The sequence below is a fragment of the Columba livia genome, chromosome 17, assembly GCF_036013475.1.
Source record: "Columba livia isolate bColLiv1 breed racing homer chromosome 17, bColLiv1.pat.W.v2, whole genome shotgun sequence".
Classification (NCBI taxonomy): Eukaryota; Metazoa; Chordata; class Aves; order Columbiformes; family Columbidae; genus Columba; species Columba livia.
Window position 1 is genome coordinate 4,607,543 of NC_088618.1, and position 21,920 is coordinate 4,629,462.

Genomic DNA, 21,920 nt, shown 5'->3' on the forward strand with positions numbered 1-21,920 from the left:
ATAAATGGTATTTTAAAATGTGCGTTCTATGGTGTTGTCTCATTTGGTAACGTGTGAAATGACTTACCTTTGAGTGGACCAAAGGTTTCTTGATATTGTAGCAGGGCGGGGGCAGTTTGTTGTTGCAACAACAGCGAACAAATAAATGTGGCCAATGTAATTACAGCAATCTGCAGAATAACTGGGTAGTTTAAGGTGCTTAGTGTTGGCTTGGTGCTCAGCTTATGTGTTGTGGTTATTTAAATCGGCATTGGGGATGGCATTGTATGGAGTCCAGTGCTAGCAAGGGGAAGAGTTTTGGAAAGATTCTTTACATTCAGGATGGATATAAAGTGTCCAGCTTATTTTTAGTGTTCTATGTGCTCTGTCCCAAAGTGGCCTGTGGTTCCACAGGCAGCTGAACTGCTCGGGCTCACCGCTTGCCTGCTCCTGGCTCCGTTGTGTTGCCTCGCTCGCATTTACTGCGGTGCTCGGGGCATCCTCTTATCAACCAGTTTAATGTGTTTACCTGGGAAGAAAAGTACCCCTTTTTAGTTAGTTGGGTTGTGTGCACTGGTTTGGTTTTTTTTCCTTTTTGGATTAAATGAGCAGACTTCTATAAGGTAGTGATATATAGGATGGAACTGGAAAGAGAGAAGAGAACAGAAGTAGAAAAGAGGATGTAAGTCAAGCGGGCCGGCAGGAGGAGCGGCCCCTGAGCAGGTGAGGCTGGCGGCAGCGCTGGCGCAGGGCAGCGGGCGGGAGGTTCGCTGTGGTTTGCCTGGGAGCGGGACGGGCAGAGCCAGCCCAGCGGTGAGGGGTTGGCTGGGAGGGAGATTCCTTGAGCTCTTGCGCCTCATCAAAATGGGAATGCTTATCTTGCTGTCTGCAGATTCAGGAGGATAATATCTCACCGCTAAGTGTTGTGGAGTGTTACCGCAGGTGTATGTTTTTAAACAGCTTGAATGCTTCTCTGCTCTGTGCATGTTACAGTTGAATTCTAGGTTGGTAAATGTCTCCTCTGCTAAAAGCGTGTTTTGAAGGAACACCGTCAAATGATGGTGGCCTGTGTTTCACCTTGCACTGCAGGTTGCTGAAAAGAAACAGTAAGAAAAAGTATACTCAGAAAACGCTGCTGTGGCCCCTTAGTGTTTCCTTGTGCCTCCTGGAATTCCTGACTCTGGAGTGAAGGAGAACTGGGAGTCTTGACCTCAATGCTGATCTTAAAAAAGGCAAACCAAGAGCTCTGTCCTCAAAATAACTGCATTTATTTTAAGGGTTACATCTTGCACCTGCAGTATTTGCTCTGCAGATGACAGGAGCAAACCCTGACCTGCATCACGTTAGCTACAGCCCAAGACAGCTACTTTTATTTTAAATGATGGTTTGGTGTGCTGGTAACTTAGAAAATTGCATTGCTACCAAGCTACTTGAGTTTAACAAGTTGTCCCTTCTTGCACACAGGAAGAAGCAAGTGCGGCTTGCTTATAGATTTGTGAGGTAAATGTACAGGCTGTTGTCATGGAAGTACTGTAGACAGTGCTATTGATGGGTGGTTGTGCTGTTTAATTTTGTTCAGGTGCTCTTAACAAACTACCTGTCAGATTTAAAATAGACATTGTAAAACTATGGATGTTGTTTTGAAATGCTTTCCTTTTTTGCCATTAGAGGAATCAGAATGCTTTGCCGGGACAAAACATTGCTTTTTAATAACAAAACAAACAAAAACTTAAGGTAACAATACCCAGCTTTGAAGCTAAATATTGCTGTGGTCTTTTCTTAGGAATTTGAGTCATATGCGATGCTGACTAACAGCTGAATGTTGCTCTTCATTTTTAAAGATTTCTAAGAGCCCTCATGTGGTGTGACCATTCCTCACTGCTCCTTTCACATGTGGGGGAGTATTTGACCTACCACTCTGCCCCTAAACACCGTGATCCATCTTTTATTTCATGCTCTCTAATTGACAATGTTACATCTCTGCAAGGGTATAATTTTGATATTGCAGGAAGGCCTCTTCTGTCTGTGCCCGAGACTTGCATTCTCTATCCCTCAAGTTTTCCCTTGATCTTATTTCCGGTTTTACAAAGCGGAAAAAATAGCATGTGGCAATTTAACGGGATTTTTTTCCCTCCTGAGGATGACTGTGTAGAAGAGCTTGGTGGTTGGTTGGTTGTTTTTTTAAGTATAAGGTACTAGAACTGAGAGAATAGACGCAATTTAGTATAAATGCTTTGGAGCGTGCCACCTGGAATATAATTGCTCTCCTGGTGATGGAGGTTTGCTCCACAGGGCAAGCTAGAGATCTTTTGACTCTGGATATACATATGCACATACACAGGCTTTTGTGCTGTAAGCTGCTGTTCTCTCCCCATACGAACACATCTACCGGCCCTATTGCTGCACTTTCATCTTGACCTACAGATATGTTGCTTCCGTTACGCTTTTGAGAAGGATGAAATCTGATCTTTTCTTCCCCTGGAACAGCCGTGCTCACTTTCCACACGCCCCTGGGCAGGGACGTGGGTGAGGCGCGAGCCACCGGGCTGGCAGGACTGTGTGTGGCGAGCTGTTCTCCGCGGCCGCGGCTGGTCCCTGCGGCCGTGCCTGCAGCCTGCCCGCGGCACGGCTCCGGCTGCCTCTGTAGCTGCCCTGGCTTCTCGCAGTCTGCTTCTGAAAACAACAAGCAATTCACTGTATTAAAGATTGTTGAAATCCATGAGATACTCATGAGATACGCTGTCTCATCAACATCTTTCAGCCGGTTCTGGGCTGTCCTCTGCATTTTTTCACGTTCACAGGAGTCCCTTAAGCTTATGGGTGTTTTTCTAAGTGTATTGCTAAGACATGCAGGGTTTTGTGTGAGTGACTGCAGCCTCCACAGGCCCTTTCTCAGCCTTTCTCAGTTTCATGGTTGACAGTGGTGTAAGAGAAGGTAAGACATGGTGGGTGTCGCTCGTAGCCAAGAACCGTGTGGTTCTGGGTGTGTGGGAGATGGCAGGATGGTCCTGCCTTTCCTCTCAGGGAGCGCTCTTGTGGCTGAAGGGCAGTGGGGTGAGAGAAGGTGGCCTTGGGGGCTGCCCTGAGGAAACGCAGCCTCCGAGGCGCTGGCGGGCTGCAGCGTTCTCTGAGGGAGGACACCCTTGGGCATGTTTTCCAGTGCCCTTTGAGGTGGGTGATGGCAACCAGAGGTGACATTGCCTCGAGGGTGGTGGCGGCCTGTGGCGAGGGAAAGCGGCCTCGGGGGCGGCAAGGGCGGGACGGGCCCTTTGCTGAGGGACCGGGGCCGGGGAGAGGCGGCCCGGGCTCGCTCCCGCGGGCGGGCGGGAGCGCGCAGGCCGCGGGGGCGGGGCGGCGGCGGGGCCGCTCCGGCGCCTTTAAGTGGGGCGGGGCGGGGCGGCGGGGGCCGGGCCGGGGCGGAGCGGGGCGGTGGCGGCGCAGAGCGGGCGGCGGGCTCGGCCGGCGGCTGGCGGCAGCGGGGCCATGGCCGCCGACGTGTTCATGCGGCCGGCGCGGCTCCTCGGGGCGGCGGGGCCGCTGTCCCCCCGCACGGAGCCCGACGAGGACTCGTCGGACACGGACGATGGCGGCGCCTCCCCGGGCGGAGGGCGGCGGTGCGGGCCGCGCCGGGGGCAGCCCCCGGGCCCCCAGATCATCCACTCGGGCCACTTCATGGTCTCGTCGCCGCACAGCGAGCACCCGCCCAAGAAGGGCTACGACTTCGACACGGTCAACGAACAGACATGCCAGACCTACCAGTTCGGGGCGGCCCGCGGCGGCGGCGGGGCCGGCGGGCGCCTCAGCATCGACGCCTCCCTCACGAAGCTCTTCGAGTGCATGTCCCTGGCCTACAGGTACCGGCCGCCGCCCTTGGGTCGTGGGGCGGGGGCCGGGGGGGGCCAAGCGGCTCCCGGAGTGAGTCACGGCGGCGGGGAAAGCCCCGGCTGGGCGGCGACGGGGGGAGCGGGCCGGGGACCCGGGGGCGCGGTGAGGGGCGGGAGGAGCGAGGCCCGAGGCGATCGGCTGGGGCTGCGGGAGCCGCCTTTCCGCGGTGGTACCCCCCTCCCCACGCGTGTTCGTGTCGCTTTTGTTTTCAGTGAACTTCAGGATCCTCGCGGGCACTTTCCGTAGGCCTGAGCCCGCGGCGGGGAAGTGGCGCCTCAGCGCTCGCCGCGCTCGGTGTGGGGCGGGCGCAGCGGTTGTCACCGCGGCTGCACCGGGCGCGGGTTGGGGGCGTGAGGTGAAGCGGGAGCCCGTCCCCCGCGTGGGACGGAGCGCGGCCCCGCCGGCTCTTCGTGGCACTAGAAAATGCTCCAGCGCCTCACGGCCAGGCTTGAAGTTAGTGGGAGCATCTAGTGCTGAAGAGTGTCGGGAGAAACCCCGAAAGGGCACAGTAAACGTTTGTGCCACAGCCTGCGTGAAAAACAGACAACTCTTCTCTTTTTTTTTTGCTTTCCTCAGTTTAATTTTTATAAGAAATTCAAGAAAGTGGGGTCTGTCATTGTTTCCTTTGTTCCGGTGGTTGCAGCTGGTGGTAGCACTTCCTGGGTTTATCTGCGCCTTTCGCCCAGACTTCGGGTTTGCTTTTCGTCTATTTGTTAAGGTGTTATATTTGCATTTACTCCCTTTGTCTGTCATCTAAAATGGAGGCAGAGCTATGGAATAGAAGTGTTTTGAAAAGATGTGTGCCTGCTCGAGTCTTTTGTTCCAAGAGATATAGCAGAAATCGGATCCAATCTGATGTTCTCTATTAAGCATATTTTGGAAGTTGATTAAAAGGAATGATGGAAAACCCCTTTGAGCATATCAATGCAAATGTTTATTTTCATTTATAGGAACCATATTAGCTTGCTAAAAGAAAATTAACTTTGCCCACCCCAAATTCCTCTAAGCATTGCTTAATGAAGAGGAAACAATAAAACTATCCGTTCTCTACGGTTAGTGGGAAAATGTAAGTAAAATCTTCTCATTTTGGTAAATTTTATCAAGCAAGTTATTCCTTACTGGCAAGAGAGCAAATCTCAGGTAAGGTGCGCACAACAATGGACATGAATTCTTTGTGTTCACACAATAAATAAAAGTGTAAAACTGGGGTAAAAATTAACCAGTCTGCCTTTATTGTACAAGCTGAGAGGAACATGCAGAGGAACCACAAGTACTGCAAGGGAGAAAACTGCACTTCTCATGCATATCTTCTCATCGGCCTCTACCAGCTTTATTTTGTGTTGTGCTTCCACCAAACTCTTTGGGATTCTGAAACTGAGGATCACATCTAATGTAAAGGAATAATTCTGTGATACTAATTTGATAATCCTGAACTCTGATGTGGATGCATAAATTGAGCACCAAATCTATTTTAGCAGAGATTATTTTGTCCTGCTTGTTGGTGGTAGTATGAGGCAAGGTGCAAAAAATATCTTCTTAGAGCCTACTAAGAAAAGCAAATTCTTAGTACTGTTGTACTCGGATGCCTTAAGGTTTGCTTAGTTGCAATGGTGAAACATCCTGGCTGGATTCAGCCTGCTTACTCAATGGCTTTGTGATAGATTCTGTAAATATGCCTGACAAACCAATAATAAAATTGGGATGAAAAAGAATTAAAGTAATATTGGAACTGTATGACACCTGGGTAAACAGCAAATGCCTTTTGTTCTGTGCTTCAGGATTGATTTGGGAAGAATTAGTTGGCTTATGGAGATGTTTTCGTTGCTGTTGCTTCAGCTGTATCTTTCCCATTAGCTGATCTAGCACTGACAAAACATGCAGATTTCATCCTACCTTTGCTGGATAGAAATTCACTCTAGAAAAGAACTGAGGGGGTGGAAACCAGCACCAAAAACTGTAAAACTAAAAGGTGAAGAAGTGTGGGTCTTGCTTTGTGGCTGTTGCAGAAACAGCAATGAGGGGCATGAGCTAAGTCATCGTGTTTCTGGAGCTGGGGTGATGCAGCAATGTTAACTACTAAACCAAGGAAGTTGCTGTAACAGCTCTGTGTGTAATATTTATTTACACTTGACAGCCATTGCTAGTATTTCAGTCTTTAAAGTTGTAAAAAGAAGCACTGAACTGCGTGGTATCCGTCAGCTTTACCAATGGGCTAGAAAGCAAAGTTTTTCTAGATTACTTGGGCCATTACCTTGGATGGTTTATGTTTGACAGTGACCCAATTTATGCTGAATCACGTTCATGTTGGGATGCACAGTGTAGCCTGGACTCTTAGTTGCACTGAAACTTCATTTTTTTTTTTTAAATATGGCTTTGTGCTGTTAACTATTCGACTTTTTATGATAAAAAAGCTGTTTCTGAACATGAGGGAAGCGACTCTCTCGTACCTTTGAGCAATACAAGCTAACTTGATCTTAATTTTCATCATAGCTGCTTCAGTCACATATCCAGTTGCACAGGTTGGAAATCCTCATTTCAGAGGAGCCATTTCACGGGGGAAAATATGACCACAGCACATTCTCCTGTACAGTTAGGATATTAAAACCATGTTCTTTATCAATAAGTTACTTATAAACACTGAGGTTTACAGCAGGTATCACGCGGGCTGTGCTTTATCTAAATGTCACCCGTTTTTCTCATGAGATTGATTACGGGAACTGTACCACGCTGACCAAGGTAAAAGAACTCAGGTTTTCCTTTTCTAGCCCTTTCTATCTCAGCCCTTTAAAACAACGTGACCTTGCAGATCCTGCTGTGTGTAGGTAGCTATAGTTGACCTATGGCAGCAGGGCACTTGAAAGCCAAAAATCTGTTTTAAAATGTGCTTTCTGAAATGAGAATTCTCTCTGCTGTTTGTTCTAATGAGAAACCATGCTAATGGTTATATGGCCTACAGTGGTTATTAAGCAGAATTAAACCAAATGATTCGTAATCTTGATATTTAGTCTAGTAAAACCATTTAATAACTTTACAATTATCCAAATAATTGCTTTAGCCAAAAGTAACTTCCCAAAACTGAACTGTAGTATGAATTGTTCTGACCGCAGCACATAATGAAGTTTTTTCCCTGAGATGGGGTCAGAAGAACTTTTTCTCTTCATTTTGGAGAGCTGTGGTGTTCAGTGAAAGAATAATGTTCGGCTCCTTGTGGAATGCAGGCTGAAGGTTTATGGGAAGTGAAAATTACGCTTTACGGAAGGACACTGTAAACCATTTGTTGTCCTAACGGGCTGGACTATGGGGATGTTGGACTTCCCTGTGGAAAGCTCTGCTTTGGGAACAATGACGTACAGTTTGTTTAAGGTCCAAAACCTGAAATATGCACTTGGAAGTGCACATCTGCACATTCTGAACTCTGCGTGTGGAGCTCTGAAAAATGTGTGCTAGGAATCGGTGGCATTGTGCGAGTTTATCTGCAGGGTTTTGATGCTGAGGTGGTGGAGGTAAATCATGCTGCAAGGACCTGTGTCACCATTGCAGGGAGTAGGAAATACAATGTATTACTCCTGGAAAAAGTAGATTTAAATCGATACTTTAGTTATTTTCTATAGGTGTAAAATGGGTAAGTGACAGTGCAGGCTTCAGTTTACTCACCCAGCGTGTCTTACCTGTGCCCTGCGAGGAAATGAGAGGTTGATGAGGCTCTGGGATCATGTAAATCATTAATAATGTGAAGGTTCCCCTTGTACAGTGCTGGGGAGGAGGTGTCTGCACTTGAAAGAATGGTCTGGTCAGTCGTGTACATCACGTGAACAGCGTGCAGCCTTCGCTTGAGGAATTATTAAAGATACTACTCCCACTCAATGTGGGTGATGTTGTTCTTAAACTCCTGTTATGTATTATTATGCCAGTTGCTGTCCATCTTACTCAGCAGTAGAATACAGTAGGGTAAATGAAGATGACTTTGTGGGCTCGTTTGTTATTAAGTACCCTCAGAGTGTTCTGACCTTCTAATGAGTGCTTAAGGAACGTGCCAGGTGGTGTACTTTAGTAAGAGTGTCAAGATTGGCGTCAAATACTTGTCTAAACCCTCTGGATCCTGCTTGTTAAAGTTGCACAGAACAGGAGAGCAGGGTCTGGGAACCGTGATGAACACTACCTTTTGAAAAACTTGCCAGGTCATTTTTAGGTCTCATCTCTCCACTTTAGCAATATGACCCCATCACTTCATGTAGACGTAAGCCAAAAATATTCCCTTCATCAGTGGACTGACATTAGGGATCAGCTTGTTTCCAAAGCACCTTTGCCACATATTCTTTGTTAATACAGCGTGTGTTTTGGGAAGTTCTTAGCAGTGGGGAAAGCAGGTTTGAGATTAAAAACCTCCAGAATTTAGTTACGTATTTTTGATTCTGCTTGTGGAAACTGCTCTGATAAAAACACCTATATTCATGCTGTGAATTAAGGCTGGCTGGAGCAGAGTTGCTGTGTTGTAAGTACCCATGGTTAGGGTCATCTCAAAGCAAGGATGCTATATTCAGAGCGCAATATGAATCAGGATGTGGTTACTGAGCCTCTTACCTCGCTTATGTCAAATGCTTGATACAGACACAAGCTTTTAAGCTCTGTATAAGACACACTTTTAAATTCCACCTTGACAACCTTGAACCTCAGGAAGATTTGCAGAAAGATTGCTGAGCTGTTCTATTTTCAATGACGCGTTTCTTTTGCCAAAGTAAACATTTAATAGCGATAGTGTGAAAAGGCCTTGGTTGAAATTAAGGTTTTGGTGTCTTCAGGGCTACGCTTGACTTACAGGAAGAAAAGCCAAATTCTGTAGACAGAGATTCAGATTCTGCTTCTGGCTATTTTGGTGGCTCTGCAGGTCACAAGCTTTTAGGGGTTCCTATGGGCCTGGCTGTGTAGGCTGTTAGTACAGAGGTATGGGGGGCAGTAGTCACATTTTTCGTTAAAAAAAGCACAACGTTGATATTTTGATTTACCATTTAATCTACATGTTTTGTTGTAGTTCTCCTGTCTTGTGTTTTCACACAGCAAACAGCTGTTACTTGCTGGCTTAAATACAACATGGATTTCATAATCATAATTTTTGATGGGTTGCTGAAATAGGGAAGAGGGAGCTGGTTTGTCCTCAGATTGCCAGTTCACAATGAATTTTGCGTGCTCTGAAAAAAGCCTGGCTGAACTGTGAAATTTGGGATTCGTTTTAGTGAAATTTTACGTTGCATGATTATGATGTGCTTTGAATGCAGTAGACTTTGATGGCAGCAGAAATTAACACATTGATTTCCAGTTGTCTACCCCTTCCCCGTTTTAATTTCTTTCTGCTGAGTGGCAAGAGGGATTAAAGCCAAGAAAACCTGAAATTCATGTCTTAGCTTTACTCATGTTTTTCCACATGCTCGTTTAGTAGGTCACTGAATCATTCTTGATTGTTACTCTCCCTTGCTGGAAAAGAAAAAAATCCACTCTTTTGGAAGGCAGAATTGATACATAGTCACTCCAGCAGCTGCTTATCTGTCTGTGTATCCTAAAGCTATGATTAGCCTTAATCAAACAAAGGGGTATCTAATGGAGCAGCAAGCTGGAAAGTGGTGGGGAGGAATAAATGGCGCTTTTTAGCCGTATTGGCTGGTGGCTGGGCATTTCTGAAATGTCAGAAAGGCGTTTTAAATTTGCACAGAAGTTGACGGGCTTGAAGCAGAAAGCAAGCTCTCCAAGTTGTTTTGTGTAAGTGGAATTTTTCCCCTAATAACAGAACTCGGAGATCTGTTGCAGAGAAGGAAGAGTTGAGAGGGCAAGGAGTGAGCTCACTGAAACTTGGAGTAAAATTAAGAAGATCTTTGAGGAATGCATTGAATGAATTAGAAGAGCCAAGATAAAGCCACACAGTGGGCTGGATGGTGTTGACAGGGGGTGTCACAGGGGTGGAAACAAGAAGGGGAAAGAAAAAAGATACAGTGAAGTTCAAGTCAACCAAGTGACCTTTCAGCTGACTGGGTGGGTTTGAGCCGGGGTTACACACTGGCTGTGAGTGAGGAAATGTTCAGCGGCAGGGTGGGAGGGAACGGCTGCAAGGAAAGTGAAGTCTCTGAGTGTGATAGGGACCTTGTGGAGAAGAAAAGAGATTGGAAAAAGGACTAAGGTGAATGGATAATGATGAGTTGGGGAGGAAAGAAGATGCTGGTGCAGTGCTGTTCAGGGCAGGAGAAAGAGGTACGAATGGGAAGATGATATGGGCAAGGGTAGATGATTGAAGGCGTGGCTGGAGTCAGAGAAGTCCAGTGATTCTTCCCTGTGCTCTGATCTGTGGTGGGGGAGGTAGATAGGGAGCACTTCACAAGGGTGTGCCAGATAAAGGGAGAGTTCGCTGGATGGACCCAGATGTGGAGGTCACAGATGATCAGGCAGTAAAATGGGGGCAGGAGAGCGGAGGTTCCTGGTTTGGCCGTTCTAGTGCTGCCTCACTTCCTCTTGCTGTTAGAGAGAAAGCTTTGTCTTCTTAAAACAAAGCAACAAACCTTATCAGTTTAGAAACTTGGAGCAGTTTGGGTTTAATCTGGTATTTCGTTTTTAATTAACAGACTTCAGGCTATATGCTTGCTACTTCCTTTCCTTTGTATGCAGAAATTAATTGCATTTACAGTTTTCCTTGTCTGTCCTTTGATATTTAACATCACTGGCAAAAGCAGTCTCTTTAAAGACAAAACTTCTAAGCTACTTCTGAGGAAAAGATGAGCTTTTTAAACTCTTTGATGGCTATAGAAATGTTTTACAGCTTTCACACAATTTTCCTTTTACTCTGGGAAGGAAACCTTTAACATGTCTATAAAACAATTATGAAGATGATTAGGAAAAGTACTTGTTTCAGTTGCCTCCAAAGAAAATAGAGTTGGTTCTTTGTGTTTCAGACAGTGATGGAAAAACTTGAATGTGATTGTTTTTGGTGCAAGCTAGAGTTACACTATTGTCAGAGTTTCTGAAGCAGGAAGGCTTGAAAAATGGGGTTAGGAAAATCTAAGTGTTCCAGAAACCACTTCTAATAAGGCTTACTACTAGAACAGACATTTTAAACATGGTCTTTTCAAAGTATTTTTTGTTTCTTTGCACAAATAGGAGTTGGAACATCATTTTTGTTTGTTTGTTTTGAATGTAAAACAGCTGTCTTGGTGCCTTTCATAATATAATTAAGATAGACATATTTTTGTAAGTAAAGCTGTAATCGCCATCGGAAGTGTTCTAGTGTGCGTTTGCCACAGCTTATTTACTTTGTGACACAAGCACAAAGCTCTTCACTAGCCCTTAGTTTCTTGGCTTGTTGATCTTAGATAAACCAGTTAACTGCTTTTTCCTCTTTTTCTCCCTTCTAAAAATGACCAAAACAGTCTCAGTACCCCAGAGTCACAGATGTGTGTACGGGTCTGTTTGAAAAGGGGGAACAAAGACATGAAGTTTAGAAGTGAGCTCACATAGGAGTCTAAAATAAAGCCGTATCAAAGATGACACGTCAGCTACAAAAATAATAAAGGAAAGAAGCAGAAGAAAGGAGGGGAGGAGGAAAAAGATGTGCAGCTTACTGACACCTCTGTTAGAAAAGCTGCTGGCCCTTGTAACTGATGAGGAACCCTACAGTTGCAAATTACAGGGTAATAAAACCAGGCTGGTATTTTAATGGTAATTGTAATTGGGGAAGGCAGGGTTCTGCTGGCTGCCCTGGGCGTTCGCTGGGCTGCCTGTGAAAAGCACCCGCGCCCCACGCTGACGGGTGGTTGTGGCTCTGGGACGCATCTGCGCTCCCATCACGAAAAGGATGTGCTTCCCAGTTGCCAAGGAAGCCTGAACATCCACAGCATCAGCTCTGGGTTGCTGAGTCTCTTGCTGATGGTGGCCACCTGGAGAATCTAGAAAGCCCTCCTGCTGTTAGACAGAGGGGAGCTGGATTTTTCACCTGCGGAGAGCCGTTTGGCTGGGCTTGGCAGTCTGAATGGTGTCAGCCTCCTTGAGCTGATAAATATCCAATTGCCATGTGAGGTGTGACCCCTTTTTGAAAGAGGGATTTGTTCAAAAGGTGAACATCCCACTCCCATTTGCTGATGGACTCTGCCTGTAAGGAAACCACCTTTACTCTGCAAGTAACAAATGACGACGGCTCCTTGTCCGCTTTCTTCCCTCAGCTTGATGTACTGCAGGTGCTGGCCTCTGCCTCACTCTTAAATATAGCATTGGATTGAGGGTATGTTTGTCTACTCAGACTCCTGTGGGGATGGTGTTTACCTTACTATCATTCTCATATATGTGATAATCTCCTACAGGTCTCTTACAGGCATAGTGCCTCTGACGAGGTGTTAAAGGAGAACCTGAATGAAACCTATTGCAGTGAGAATGGCTGGCTGCAGGGTCATTGCTATTGCCTCTCTGTTAAGTAGGTTTCAGTTTGTACTTTAAGGTATTCAACCTTGGGGTGCAAGCTCAGCAACAGACGGTTACCTTTGTGAAACACTAGTATTTTTAAGGTTGTCCAGCTGTGCCATCAGACGGATAATAGAAAAATGGGATGGGAGAGGACCATAGGAAGCCATCCAGGTCCGAAGCACCGTGAAATGATTCTTTCCAGCCACACCATGGGCACTTTGAAGGTACATCAGAGGTACAAAGCCCAGGGTGTTCGGTGTGGCTCTCAGCGCTGCTTTGTCACCTCTGAGACTGTAGACCAAGAAGGGCCTGCAGGCTACCACTTGGATTATCATACAGGAGGGCATTAGTGAAATAATCTGATTCTCTTTAATTAGTGATACGTATTGTGGTTAGGGCAGACTGCTGCTGACCTACAGATAACCCTTTTGACATGATACGTTTTGTGATGTAGCAGGGTGGCAGGAAAAGGGTTCATTGTTTAAGTAGCTAAGTGTGCTACTTAATGAATTGAACACTTTTTTTTCTGAAAAGCACAGAAAGATTTTAAGGACTTGTTACATTTTAATGACTTGTTAGCTTCTTGATCCTTGTTCACAACACATTATCTACATCAGTAATGCACTGGTAGATGCTTTCTCATCTCTCTACTAGTTCAGCTGATAGTGTAGCGCAAGGAGCCAGTGGATGCAGTCCTTTTTGTTATATTTAACGTAAGTAAGACTTGACCTTTTAATATGTGGAAATGTCTTGCTACATACAGAGAGAAATACTTTTTTGGACATAGTGGGAGATATCTGTATTTCCGGAGGTACCTTTATTGCTCGTCTACCAGAGCAAGCAGAGGATGTATTTATATGTATTTATAGGTAGAGTACATATGTGTTGTTTGTGCTCCTCTTTAATTGCAAATTAACAGTATTTCACTATGCATTCTCTCAGTGATTTGGGAAACAAAGGATGGCATTTGGGGGGGACAGTTCAGAGCAGAAATAGAAGAGCTGAGGCTGTTTCCAGTTGAAGGAGCAAAGGAAGAAAGCTCAAGGGATCTACCCCCTTTGATCGTAAAGGGTTGTCCTTATACAAGTATAGGGACCTTTTCACTGATCTATCCAACGGTGAAGCCTGTTAGTCCTCATATATCAGCAGAGTGTTTTTAAGTGATATATATGCATAACAAGATCCAAGTAAACACTGCAGAGGCACAAAGGACACTTTTGCTGCTGGAATTTGTCAAGTTCATTGTTTTTAGAACTCTCTAGCATGGGATGTTTACTCGAAGTCTTGGCCTCCTTCTCCCTCTGCCGCTTTGTTTGCTCTCCCTTCCCTCAAGGTCCCATAGCAACGGATGCTCTGCCAGCAGCAGTTCAAGGACACGACAGCTGGAGTGACCTTGGCCAGCATGGCCACAGGACCTCTGGCAGGGCTGGAGCAAATGCAGTGACTTCTGTGTCCAGCAGCCCCTGTGAGCTCGTTGTCCAAAACACTCTTCTTGTCTGCATCACTCTGTCCGTGTCAGGGGCCTTGTGACCTTGGCTGAATTCTTACCCAGTGAAGTTCTGATGCAGGGCAGGGGTTAGACTCAGACCATCGAGCCGGGACTGATGAGGCCCACGTGATGGTGGTGTTGTGCCTTCGGAGCAGCTGGAAAGGAGTGACATGGGGGTTTCACAATAGACCTAAAAATAACTTAGATCCACTGCATTTAGTTACTGTCTAGCAACTGCACATTCATGTGAGTGTGCATATGAGCCATCACAGGCTATTCTGCTAAATTCTTTTTGCTTCCAGATTTTAGGCTGCTAAAAATATTCACAGTTTGTGTTCACTATTGACACTATTCCCAAAGGGACAGGGGCCAAATGAAGCATGAATTTTAGAAGATCCTCTCAGTTCTTTGTGATTCTTTGAAGCCTGTGACTGCTCTTCATTACCTTATTATGCAGACTTTGGTTTTTGGTGCTGGGGCATGACAGTTGATGTAGCCTGTGTCAGTTATTGAAAACTATTATTTTGCAGTGTGTCAGAGACAAAAGTGATCAGCAAAATAAAAAAGGAAAGGCATGCGTGTAAAAAGGAGAATTTTTAAAAAAGAAGTAAAAAAGGAAATACCTGGGCTGTGGGCTTGGAAGCTGTTAGAGAAGAAGTGCCAAAGGAAGAGGCCAGGGGAAGATCTTGTTGCATTCCTGATCTGTCAGTCAGTGGATATGGATACTATCTGCTGCCACACTTCCCAGAAAAAAGAATGATATAATTTGGTATTTTCTAGGCTGGTTGGCCTCTGCTCATTCTGATGAATTTCTGTATGTCTGTATAGAAGCTGTAGGGGTGTGAGTAAGCTCATCTATGGCAAGTCAAGCTCTGCTAATGGTATTTAATGTGAGAACTCCCTGCATTTGGAAAAGTCACCGTATTTGAGTGAGAAGCAACACAGTGAAGTCCAGGTTCTGCTGTGCTGCATTGTGGATTCAGGAATGGGCTCTGAAACTTGCTTGTCTGTTGGCAGTACATAAAGGTCTGGTTGTTACATACCATGCTTCTCATGTTAGCTCATTCTGTACGGTGTCCAGAGAAGGTATAAATATTTCCCTATATTCAAACTCCCGCATATTAGTATATGCACAGATACTTCAGCTTAGTCCAGCTTTCTGTTTGCTTGGCAAATATCTGTGCCTGACAGGATGGAGGGCGAGAGAACTTGTATAGAAAGTACGGTGGTGACATGTCAGATGTGGGAGAGCACGGAGCAGTGAAAGGGAAGGATCTACTTGCTTTTGCTCTTTATAACGCAGCTTTTGAGAAAGAGGATTGAGAAGGAAGGGTTGTAGTGGGGGGATCACTTTAGTGACCTGGGAACAAAGGCAAAAATGACTTTTCTGGGTTTGAGGGTATGGAACTTTTAGAAAGGACAGACGGAGTCGAAGGACTTGGATATGGTTGTGAAATACTTAGATCTGCTACACAGCCAGAGAAGTTTATTGCGTGTTGTCATCTCATTTCACATAAACCTAGTGTTGGGATGGGAGAACTGATTTGTTCAAAGATACAGATATAATCAAGGAGGCAACTGCACTTATTCAGGTAATTAGCAACCATGCTTGACACCTAAAACCTGTTGAAAATAGAAAGCAGAGATGGTGAAATAGCTGAGAGCCTGAAGCAATCTATCCAAAAGCTGGGGCGTCCGAGTCATTGCAGTAGTCACCACGATGGCTGCTCTCTGTTAAAAATGTAATTATCCTTCCCTTCTCATAGCAGAGACCTGCCAAATCAATGCACATATCCAGCTCACCCAGGTATGGGGAAACAAAGAAAAAGGTGTCTATAAACACAGTAAAAGGACAAGCAATGTAGTTCTTCCAATTAAGTTTTAGGGAGTAAGGTAACCTGATAGTTAATATAATTTTCCTTTAAAGCTGAGAGGGGTTGGATAGAGTGTCATACAAACGTGCTCATCCTGTTCTTGCTCTTCCCAAGCACTGTCTTGTGTCCAGTGCTGGAGATTGGGAAAGCTGGAGCTTTGGCCCAGCCCTATGGGTGTCCTTACAGCTCTTGCTAAGGCAGGTGAGGTCTGGTGCCAAGTACTAGAGTGAGCTGGAGACTGTTTTAGTATCAGCTGTGGAAAAAGTTCCAGGCAGCACTTTCACTGTTTGCTAACCTTTTTTTTCCGCTAAATAAGAGACTTGGCTTTTGCCTTATAAAAATTACAGCTTTAGAGCGCTCTCATTTTATAGCTTTTGCTTGGAACAGAAACATTTGTTTTCCGCAGGGCAGCGTGGGACAGTACATGTCAGTGGCATTTGGGTCTGGAAGCTCCAGATAAGGCCAGTTTGTGTTGCTGCGTTGCTGCTCTCTGTGATAGCAGCCTGGTGCTGTGCTGCTGCCAGGAGGTGCTGGATATTCCGCCGTATTGTGAAAGCAGCCGCCCAATATGTTTGTGACTTGAATGACTCTGTGATCTGAGTCATTCCTCGTATGACGGAGGGGTAATCTGTAATCAAACTGCATGGGAACAAGAGGCATTCCTATGTTCTGGTCAGTCTCTCTTGCTGTGTGAAATTGTTAACCCTTCATAGGAAACATGCGATCAGATTTCACTCATTTACTTTATCAAACCAGCAAATGTTATTATAGAGCACAGCTCAACTTAGAAACTCTGTAAGTAGATGCACAGAAATCTGCAATGAAAGCCAACTCATTACTGTTTCTAATAAAGTTTTGGTCTGTGAAGGCTGTTGTTTAGGAGCCCAGCATGCATCCCATCTGTTTTCAGTATCCAGTCATACAAGCAGAACACTCAGATTTCCAGTAAATATCTTAGCAGAGCTTAAGAAGCCTAAAAATTTTATTAGCAGTTTTTATTAGCACATTAGTAGGCTTGGGGTCTGACCTCTGCATGTGGTGATTGCAGCCTGTGGGGATACAGCAGGCTTTTGAAATGGGGAGACGGATCCCAGGAAGTTGAGAGAGATTGTTTCTCTCTGTAGCAATAAATGTGCAAGAAATGTTAATTACCTTTCATTTGAGCATTCTATGGGACTCCACAAAAAGAAGGCTGAGGCTGGTTTATTGTGATTTTGGCACATGGGAAAAACATGGTTCAAAGAAGAAACTTGTGCAAGTGTCATTTAGTGAAGAGTGTTTGTTGTTTTGTTTGTAGTAGGATTCAGGGAAGTGCTCTCATTGTCAAATGTTTTACTCAGGAAGTTGCCACTTGCTTTGGGACATATAAACCATCTTGGACCACTTGGAAATGCATTCTTGGTAAGGAAAGGGGATAAGTCAGTCCAGCTGTGTCTTTTAACTAGTGCACAGGCGAATGGAATCAGAATTTCTGAACTGTTCTTCTGGTAGATATTTAAGCACGAGGGTTACTGTGAGCAAAGCAATGGCTTTATAAGGTTATACTGCAATAAAACCAAGGTCTTTCTTACACCAGCTGCATGTAGCGAGGTTAAATATTGCTTTATAAAGTTAACTGCTATGAAACATTTGTCAATGCCCTATGCTGTGGTGGGCATGGTGGCCATGACCACCATCATTAGAAAGTTGCAAAGTCTGCTTTTTGGTTTCAGCTGGGCTGCTTTCCTAAGGACGGGGCTGATCTCTCCAGTGCATGGGAACCAGACATGTCCCTCCGCTTGCCTGGTCCTGAATGGGCAACGAGAGACACCTGGGAAAAGCATGGGGAGGATTGTGTGCCACCAGCATTAGGATGCTCTGCCCGCCATGTCCCAGCTAATTAACGAAGGGTCGCTTGCATGGCCCTCCCTGCAGTGCTGCAGCTGAGTTTACACAGCTCCTGTTTGAGCTGCTGGCCCTGAGATGGAGGTTTGTTCCCCACTTGTTCTCTGCATGCTCAGCGTTCCTGGGAGGCTGTGCCCTGTGACAGGTGAATCCCGCGGAGTTTCAGCGCCGTGCTGTGGGATGTGGCTGCTGCTGTAGCAAGGACAGGAGGAACTGCCGCCTCGCAGGTCTGTGCGATGCTCACCTCTAATGGAAGGGCTGGGTTTGCTGAGGGCATTGTCAAAGCATTTGTTTGTGCTTAGATCCAACAAAGCTCTAAGTACAGACTTTTCCTGTGAGGTGTGCACGGCCTTTTAGAGGTGCTTTTATTTTTTATTTTTTTTAAACTCTTTATTTCCCTGTTTACCCCCATTCCGGTCTGTTTTATGTTAACTCTGGAAGGGGTTTTCTCTCTACATTATCTTTCTATGAGATTTTGGTTTTGATCTTTCAGTAGCCTTAGGAGTAACTCAAGAGTGCCTTCAGTCTGCTTATGTCTTTTGTGTAGCTTCTAGTTCAGCTTTTATGTAAACTTTGAATGAACTGTGTGTGCTGTTGCAGTCTCGAGTCTTTAATAACTGGATTTTGTAATGAGTCTGGTGTTTTTCACGCTGCCGGGAGTTGGTTGCAGACAGCTGGTATGAAGGCTTTGTTGCACAAGGGGAGATGTGGGGGAGCGCCTCTTCTTTTTAAAACACTTAAGTCGCTTTCAGAATAAGATCCCTGAAGTCTTGCACTATATTTATCGGTTTGTAATGTGGCTCAGAGAGCGTTACACTATCCTCTGTGGCAGAAGTGCTCGTTTCGGGTTTCTCTGCCTGTTGAGCACGGTAAACAGCTCTGGGTTCCTGGCGGTGTGTGCTGCTCAGAGAGCTGTGCTGATCTGCCACGCTGATACCGCTTGTTTGGGTTTTTCAGAAACTCTGTGTGTGAAAAGTCTTTGAACCATAATTTAGGTGCTTAAAACAAGGTCCCACGTTGTCACACATCAAGCAGTTTATTAATCTAGGCTAAGGACTTGACGTTCAAGAGGATCTTGACGTGTTCATAGCTCTGCACAGGATGGTCCTTGCCAACAGCCATCCTTTCAAATGAGATGGAAAGTGCACTGGACAGTCCTATCAGTTCCTGATCATCTGTATTGGAAAACAGCTCTTTGTAATGAATATTCCGAATCTGAGAAGTTTGAGCAAAAGCCAGTGACAGAAATCAAGTATTAGGAAGAAGTTCAAACATTAGGAAGCCTAATGTTTGCTTTTAAATGGAGCTCTGTCCAGGATTAGCATCCCGGGGCTGCAGCTGGGATTAATTTTGTGAGTGTGAATAGTAAGATTCTAAAGCGTGGTCTTGAAATTCCTACACGCACTCAGAAGTGTTTTTGTTTCACTTGCCTGTCTCTTTGCTCCAGCACACAATGCATATAATCTGATTCTCTGAATGAACCTTTGTTTGGGGAAATACTGTTAGTTTTGGCTCTTGGAGAGCTGAGCTGACAGGCCCAACTCCCAGCAAAACAGATTGGAGATTAAAAAACAAACTAAAACCACGCCTTCAAAAAAAAATCTTGGGGAGAAGCCAGAAAGTTCCTTTCCTGTGTCGCTGAAAAAGCTAAGCTATTGAGCTACTGGAATATCAAATCAGACTTTCTTTCTATTGCTTAAATCAAGAGCCTCACTACCGTCACCTGCAATAAAAGGAAAAATCTTAGTCTACCTCAAAAGGTTGTGTGGTCATATACAAGAAGGAATTGGGACGGGAAAGCGGCACAGAGGAAATGGGGTTTGGGGCAGGAATTAACCAGGCAAAACCTCGGGAACCTGTGAACTGCACAGGAAAACACAATACGCTTCTGTAGCTCATTCCTTGTAAGCTGAATTTACAAAATTCAGATTTGAAAGCAAAATAATTTGCTTACAACAATAGTACACAAGGCCAATATGGTCTGTATGAGAAGTGATTCCTGCAGGTCTGCAGTAGCTGCTTTTCGAGGTATCTCTGCTGTGTTTGCTGAGAATATATATTTGGGCAGCAGGGTCAGGCCTCTGGAATCTGAGCCGCGGTGCCCAGGGGTTTATGTTTAGATTCCATGTACGATAGATCCAGGCCAGGTGCTCTCCAAGTGCAAAATTAAAAAGTAACTTCTCCTGACCTAGAGAGCCAACTCTAGCCAGAGATTTTCCTTGTCCCTACATAGCAAAACAAGTGAAAGATGAGAGGGTGGAGATGAGGGTTTGACATGCGGAGTGTGGTGGTGTGTCAAAGAAATTTGTCCCACTTCTAGTGCTGTCACTCACACACTTTGGAGCCACAGGCACGTAATTCAGTCTCGCTGTTTCCTTAGTTTTAAGTGAGAGATTTTGTTTCAGTTTGTTAAAGAAAAATGTAAAACCCAAACATGCTTAAGGGAATCAGGTCATGCTCTCACAATGGACATGTCTTTCTTGTGCTTTGCTGCAAATCTTGATGTTTGAAGGTTTGTAATTGTTTTTAAAATGCAGCTGCTTTCACTGGAATTTTAAAAATTGAGAGAGTTGTGTTACTCTGACAGATTCGTGTCTGCCTGTTTTGACCTCAGTTGCCAGAGGTAGTTCCTGAGCAGGGAAAAAATATGTACAAATTCTTGGGAATGGACTCCAGGCTGTCTTGTCAAATCCAGGACTCATAGGTGGAAACGGCAGCACGTGGAAGCGGCAGCCTCGATTGTCTGCAACTTGTCTTCTGAAAACACCGCGACTTCTCTAGAGCTCATCGGGGTCCCTGTGTCCAAGGGTAATTCCAGCTCTGGCTGTTCAGCTGAAGCTTTTTTAGTTGCTTTGCTGTGATCAAATCACTTGAGGAAGTTTGGTCTTGGGAGCTGGAGATCTCTATATGGGAGACTGAACAGAGCTGCTGGAATGTATCGCACATTATCCACCAGCTGATTTTCAGCCACTTTGATTCCATCTGTGTTTAACAGTGATGAAGGTATGAAATATTTTCCTCAAGCGTTGCGTACATGAGCCAGCGCATCCTGGGCAGCACAGGCTGTGCTTCTGGCAGCAGCGACCCTGCAGAATGCACCCAGTTCCCTCTGCGATCCCCTCCTTGGGCACCATCTGTGCACCACCAGCATCCTCCAGGTCGTGCCAGTGGCTGGTGTGGATCCAGCTGTCCCAGCTGGTACTGGGCAATATTTGGCCCAGGCGTCCCTTGGGGCGCTCTCCTCCTCCCCTCGGAACCCACGCTCCTGCAGAGCTGCCGCAGCTGCCGCAGAAGGAGCGAAGAACATGTGCGCGCTGACGTTTTATGCTCGCAGGTACGTTGTGACCATCTGGCTGGTTGGCAAGTTGCTCTGCCTTTTTTTGTAGGAGTCAGCATGGTTTTAGGAAACAGGGAGCAGCAACCAGTGGGTCTCTCCATTTGTTCTTTTTGTTGTTGTTTTGCAGCTTTGAAATCTGAGATGGGGTTCTGTTAGGCAGTTGCTCTCAGTCACAGTGTTGTTCAAAGTAATTGACTTTCCATTGACTTTGGAATTTGGAATAGTGTCTAAATATTGTCGTCAGCTTCATGCTGGTTCCTCTCCACTGAGGCTAAAGTTGTTTCACATATGACCTCAAGCTGGACTTGTGCTTTACTCCCATGGGAACTAAAAATAATAATTATTTTAAGAATAGGTTCTTAATCACTTCCTTCTTTTGATGCACTACTTTTGTTTAGCATTTTGTAAGAATGTAATAGAAAATGTTTTAAACTACTTGTGTTTTAATTCCAGTTTTAATTGGCTCTTTGAAGATGCAAGGAGTGTACAAGAATTGACACTTCCTTTTAGTTTTTTTTTTGTAGAAAAGCATTTGTTCTTGTTATTCTGAGTGAAGATTATTAGAGTTATGTTGCTTTGGCAAACTGTCCAGTCACACAGAGCTATGAGGAAATGAACATTAAGTTGACAGGTTTCTTAGTCAAAGGCATGTGGGCATTTGTCAGTGTTGGTGATGCATCAGCATGTTCATCTTCTGTCTCCAAACTATTAATGTACACACAAGAAACAGAAAAAAAAAGGTGTGCTTTGATATGGGTTTAGAGGGGATGGTAAGACAAGATATGCAATGATCTTGAGGCAGAGCTGGCTGTGCAGTGAGCAGTTTGCAGAGATGGGGAAAATATTAAACAAATGGACATCCACTGTCTGCCCTGGCCCACTGGATAACAGAGAGAAAACACTGAGAGAAACACTGAGAGCACCTTGAAACTTAGAAGTGGTGTTTTGGGAGACGTGTTTCAGAAAGTGGCATACGGGTGCAGTAGCAAAAGGGGGGAAAAAGAGCCAGAAGGGCTTTCCTAGACTTCAGTGAGCATAA

General features: G+C 45.3%; 1 protein-coding gene across 4 annotated transcripts in view; it reads left to right on the forward strand.

The window, feature by feature from the left end:
* Positions 1–60: 60 nt before the first annotated feature.
* Positions 61–21,920, forward strand: part of MLXIP (MLX interacting protein) — a 47,616-nt gene continuing 25,756 nt past the window's right edge. Inside the window, exons 1-2 of one of the 4 annotated variants that reach the window (XM_065032934.1) lie at positions 3,624–3,833; positions 4,077–10,101. Coding sequence is in view for 2 of the 4 variants with exons in the window: in XM_065032931.1 (XP_064889003.1) it covers positions 3,463–3,833 (371 nt within the window). In the remaining 2 variants the exon portion in view is untranslated. Of the gene's footprint in view, positions 703–3,389; positions 3,834–4,076; positions 10,102–21,920 lie in introns of those variants that run through there. The other 3 variants (XM_065032933.1, XM_065032931.1, XM_065032930.1) reach the window with 3 other exon arrangements.